Source organism: Poecilia latipinna, unplaced genomic scaffold (genome assembly GCF_001443285.1).
Source record: "Poecilia latipinna isolate Pla-1442-1.1 unplaced genomic scaffold, P_latipinna-1.0 Scaffold801, whole genome shotgun sequence".
NCBI lineage: Eukaryota > Metazoa > Chordata > Actinopteri > Cyprinodontiformes > Poeciliidae > Poecilia > Poecilia latipinna.
In genome coordinates, this window is record NW_015113417.1 from 34,574 (window position 1) to 39,913 (window position 5,340).

Consider the following 5,340-nt stretch of genomic DNA (forward strand, 5'->3'; position numbering starts at 1 on the left):
ATATGCCAGTAGAACCGAGTTGCTAGGCAACAGGATGGGCGTGGCTGAGGTTGCTAGGTAACGGTGCCACTGCAACTAGAATGTTTTCATTAATATTGAGGAATTATTGACCTAGAACAAGCTTATATTGCTTGCTGAAAAGTTACTTTCAAATTAATTTTGGCTTTTTCTAGTGTCCTAACATATTTGCATTAGAAACTAGACAAAACTACTTGGTAAGATTTTGTGTTTTTGCAGTGCACGAAGGCTGAAGCCCCTGGATGTTGGGATTATGTCTCCCTGTGTGTCAGCCAGAAATAGATCCACTGCTTACTCCATGCATTTAAATTACAGATTATCTCCTTTATCTTCAGCTCTCACTTGCAAGATGATGTTTTTTTTTTCAAACATGCATAAAAGCTACTTTAATCAAAATAATAAAATAATGTACTTTCCATCACAGCCTGCTCTTACAAAAGAAAAGCAGCCTTTTTAAGTTCAGCAGACAACTTTCCTGTGTTTTATGATTTATTTGTAACTCAGAGTCCTTCAGACAACCTCCAGCGGGTCTCTGTCAGCCTTGGACAGCACCACCGTCACGGCGTCAGGCAGCCGCACGGCGAGCCTCTCCCTGAACACGGCCAGGAAACCGCGCTCGCTGTTGCTGTGGTCGCTCAGGATGACACTGGTTCCCTTCGCCACCGCATCCAAAACCTCATGATGGGACATCTCACCTGGAAGATCAGGTTTAATTACACCACAGGCACGAAATTATCAAGCAAACCTAACTTAACAAAGGGAATCAAATGGTAAAGATGTGGAAAAAGCTTTAAAGGTGACTTGATATAATTCCTTGAGCAGGTTAGGATCAGTCTATGGGCCAAACATGACATGTTCTTTACGATTCTTTGCACAAAATCATTCTTGTATAATGAGATTTTAATCTGGTCAGTCCTGCCTACTAAAGTCACTTTAGATCCAAATAAGCTGCTGCTGGCCACGCCCCCCAACTCCATGTTTACACTCCCACGTGAAAATGGCTGCAAACAGTTGCGCAATTATACAACTGTACATCTTTGAAAAGCAGAAGTGGAGCCTCCTGCACAACCCAAAAGAAAGCAGCAAGTAGTTTCTGGATGGTATGTCGGCAACAAAACACTTGTCTTTTCCAGCAGCCATTGTAAAGCGCATGCAGCGGTAAAACCAAATCTGCTGGAGCTCCCGTTGGGTTGCTAGGTAATGAGACTTGGCTTTGCTGGGGTTGCTAGGTAACGGTGCAATGTCTGTCAAATGTGACTTAATGTTGAAACGACTTGTTTTCTAGTTACCAAAAACACAACTTGTTGTAAAAAACTGGCCGAGTGTCTCTCTTCTTTAAGCGCTTGAGTTGTTTTAGAGGCAGTAGAAACCCAAACAGAAGAACAAAAACATGCAAAATAGGTGGTTGCTACTTCAGACTCTGTGACCCGTAACAGGAGATTTGTTTCTTTTTTTTGTGTGATAAATGAGTTTTATTTACATACTTAGTTTATTTCTATCTTGTTGCTGTTTGTGTTGTCACATGATGAAAGGATAGGAAATGTGTACAAATAGGATAAGTATCGGTCCAAATTTTCAAATTATTGTGTTTCCATGAACCATAAAATTACACAAATTGGAATTACAAAAATAACTTTGCTGAATGGAAACACGGCAATGTTTTTTTTTTTTCCAACATTAGCAGAATATTAAAAGATTTGTGGACATTTGTAATGAAAAAGCAGCTTCAGTCTCTACATCTCCCCTCGTTTGTCACAGTTTCAGTTGTTTTAAACATTTTGCATATAGAAAGATCATTTTAAAGCTTGTTTTTCCCACGTTTACCAGAAGTGGCAGTAAATGTTTGTCTACAGCTCCGGTTTGTTTCCAGATTTACCGGTGATGAAGAGGTCGGCCTGGACGCTGCTCAGCACCGAGGCTCCAGAGCCGGCACAAACCGCAGCAGTGCAGACTGAGGACTCTGAAATAAATCACAACAATAACCCATTATTATCATCTTAAGAAGACTGACTTGTTAAAAATATGTTCTTCACAGACGGTAAGTGCAATAAACAGCATTCATAGCACTGCAACATAAAAGCTGCATTTGAAAAACTTTGACACAAGCTTCTTCAGGATGCTACTCAATTTAAAAAGTGATTTATATCACTAAACTGCATGTAGAGACTAAATTTAATCAGATTTTTTAATTTACTGATATAAACAGGAGAGACAATAGTGAAAACATTTATCAGTTTTTTTTAGCATTAACTGAAATTTATTGTTACAATAAATAAAAATTATAAGAACTTTTTCATGATAAATGAACCCACCAAAACCAAAAATCTCTACAATTAGTATAAATAACTGTAAAATAAAGCATTTATTTTATATAGATTTATAAAATTAATTATAAATTAATTTATATATTTTATTTTAATTTTCAGATTAATATTTTAAATTACTTCATTTATTTATTTCACAGTTGTTTTTTAACATTGAGTGCATAAGAAAGAAAATCCAGATTCTGCTTTCTGTGCAGTAAAACTTTATATCTTTAAATCAGCTAATAAATATTTAAATGTTAGAGAATATGCTGCTTAGTGACGTGTTTGTGTCCAGTTTTCCTCGCCTAGTGTCCTGCCTGCTCCCAGAGCCAAACGGAGATTAGCTAATCCCAAATGGGATTTCATCTTCTGGATAGCTGTTGCCACGGTGACCGGCTGGTCCAAAACACTGAGCCGTCCTTGGCCGTGGCCCGGGAGAGGAGCCTGCAGGTGGCATCATAACTTTACTTCATTTTGTGGAAAAATGCATTAAACTCCATGGTTTAAAATACAGCTTGGGTTAAATCGATTAGTCGAATTAATTGTGATTAATTGATTGTTGAAATCTTAAAAATCGATTAGTCGTCAACTGAAGTTTACAGACTCAAATAAAGTTAATTTGCTGAAAGAACAACACATTCAGAGCTGTACAAAACTGTACAAAAAACTGTACAAAAAATAAAATAAAAAATAGGTAATAAAAATAACCTTTTTGTCTTTAGGAGTTCTTTTACTCAGAACTCCTCAAGTCACCTGGTTCAATTTTATTTTTAAGTCTCCTTTTGCTGTCCAATTATTAATCAGTTAATCCAAAAAATAACCAAATGATCAGCTCTACTCTGCAGATGCGTTGTTTGGTACAAATGATCAAGGTTTCACTAATAGGATGCTATGTTATTGCATTTTAGGCAATAAAATGTTTATTTTTTTTGTTAAAAAAGGAATTAAATTGTTTGCATTTTTAATACTACACAAGTGGTTAAATGAAAAAACTAGAAAATGTGGCCATTTTTCAAATCCGATTAATCACCGGAATAATCGATTGCTAAAATAATCTTTAGCTGCAGACATAACTTTAAAATTGTACCTTCTCCAACTTGAGGATGCTGAGGGACTGGCAGGGAGCGCTGTGCTTTAACAGTATCTGGACACTAGGGGTCAGTGCTGAGGCACTGCAGGTTAAGCTGACATGGATGCCGCTGCTGTCTGGCCTGTGGTGAAGCAAGAAAAGTCTTTTATTTTTAATGCAATGGACTAAGAATTATAGGTTGTTTTTTTTGTTTGTTTGTTTTAATTTGGTTTTTTGCAGCTTTGTTGGAATAAATAACAAAATCCCCACAAAGTGTATGATTCCTAACCAATAGATTAGACTGACTTTTTAAATCTTGCATCATGTAAACCATAAAAACTGCAGATTCTTACACACACACATTGCAGGATAAAGGTTTAATATTGACACTACCTGCTGCCCGAACACTGCAGCGCTGTTCCATCATCACTGGCCTTCAGCTCCTCCACAACAGCGTTCAGCTCCTCTGGACTCCTCACCATGAATTCCAGTTTGTGACTGTGGGAGGCGCCGCCGTGGGCCTGACTGAGCACAGACACCTGACCGCTGCCTGGCAGACAAAGATGAGGGAAAAAACCCAGCTTCAACTTATTTTACTGGGATTTTCTATTGTGTAGAACAGGAGCAACAAATGATGAAACGAACTGCAAAAACATGAATAATGCGAACTCCAAAAAACAAACAAAAAAAATAAATGATGCGGGAAAATGCTGCAAATTGCAAAAACAGAAGTAAAAGGAAAAGTGCCACAAAATGCAAAATGAGTATAAAAAGCTGTAAACTCGCTGCCTTTGCAGCAATTTTTTCTTGTGATTGCACCAATTTTTTTTCTTTAACACTTCAACCAGTGTTAAAGTTTGGTTGTAGTAATGGTTTTGTCATTGCACCAACTTTGTGGTTGCAGCCATTTTTCTGTGATGGCAGCATTTTTTTCCTGTGGCTGCAGCAATTTGACTGGTTTCAGCACTTTGTCTGCAGTTGTCTCAATTTTGTCTGCATCTGAATCAGTTTTCTGTTACAATTTTTGTTGGTTGTCAGTTTTTACTTTAATTTTCTATGATTACAGCACTTCCCACTTGCAGCCAGTCAAAGACCAGACCTCAAGTGAACTAAGAATCTGTGATAAGACTTAAATATTGCTATTCTTTGATGCAGTCTGTCAAATAGTTTCTTTTTTTTGTATTATTTTTGTAAAGAAGGTTTGAAACGATTTATAATTTTACTTCACAACTCTCAAAAACAAAACGAAGAAGCTTCATGGCGTCTCACCCAGTCCACCAACCAGCCAGTCGTTCACCCCTCCCTTCATGCTGTCCCAGGACGTATGCGGGGAGAAGACCGCCATCCCAGCCTCAACGGCCCGGATGGCCAACCGCTGCTTCCAGTCTTTCTGAGCCAGCCGCTTGATTGGCCGAAACAACGGCGGGTGGTACGAGACGATGAGGTCACAGCTCAAAACCTCCGCCTCCTCCATGACGGCGTCCGTCAGGTCGTTGGTCAGCAGGACGGTTTTGATTGGCCGAGGTTTGCTGGGCTCCACCAGCAGGCCGACATTATCCCACGATTCGGCCAGAGACAGAGGAGCGAGCTGCTCCAGAACCTGCAGAACCTCCTTCAGTTCCATTGGGCCGGCAGAAACCGAGAGGCGGCGGGAGGAGGGAGAATGAACCGAGGAACGCAGAAGAAGACCTGAGGTCAGTCTGCTCCGAGTATCGGATGAAGCTGAGGGAAACAGAGCTGAAGTGTTAAAGTTTGAACTTTTACAGATTAAACGTCTTCTGCTTTTCAGAAAGGAAAAAGTCCAAGAGAGATTTCTCCATCCTGGCACCATCAGTGGAGATCTGTCAGGACAAAAAGAAAAGAAACACAAAACAGCTGTTATTTTAATAATACATAGCTCCAACCAGTCTGAACTGGAAGTGATCTGCGCCATCTTAGTAGGCAAAC

The 5,340-nt window shown here is 39.3% G+C and overlaps 1 protein-coding gene across 6 annotated transcripts in view; it reads right to left on the minus strand.

The window, feature by feature from the left end:
• Window positions 1–383: 383 nt before the first annotated feature.
• The window catches only part of nif3l1 (NIF3 NGG1 interacting factor 3-like 1 (S. cerevisiae)), a 9,437-nt gene continuing 4,480 nt past the window's right edge, over window positions 384–5,340 (minus strand). For 5 of the 6 annotated variants that reach the window (XM_015046964.1, XM_015046961.1, XM_015046962.1 and 2 more), the window contains 2 exons: window positions 1,895–1,978; window positions 384–713 (listed from right to left, as the gene is read on the minus strand). In XM_015046964.1, the coding sequence (XP_014902450.1) occupies window positions 529–713; window positions 1,895–1,978 (269 nt within the window). In that variant the 3' untranslated portion in view covers window positions 384–528. Of the gene's footprint in view, window positions 714–1,894; window positions 1,979–2,629; window positions 2,769–3,411; window positions 3,536–3,786; window positions 3,944–4,662; window positions 5,333–5,340 lie in introns of those variants that run through there. The other variant, XM_015046958.1, reaches the window with a different exon arrangement.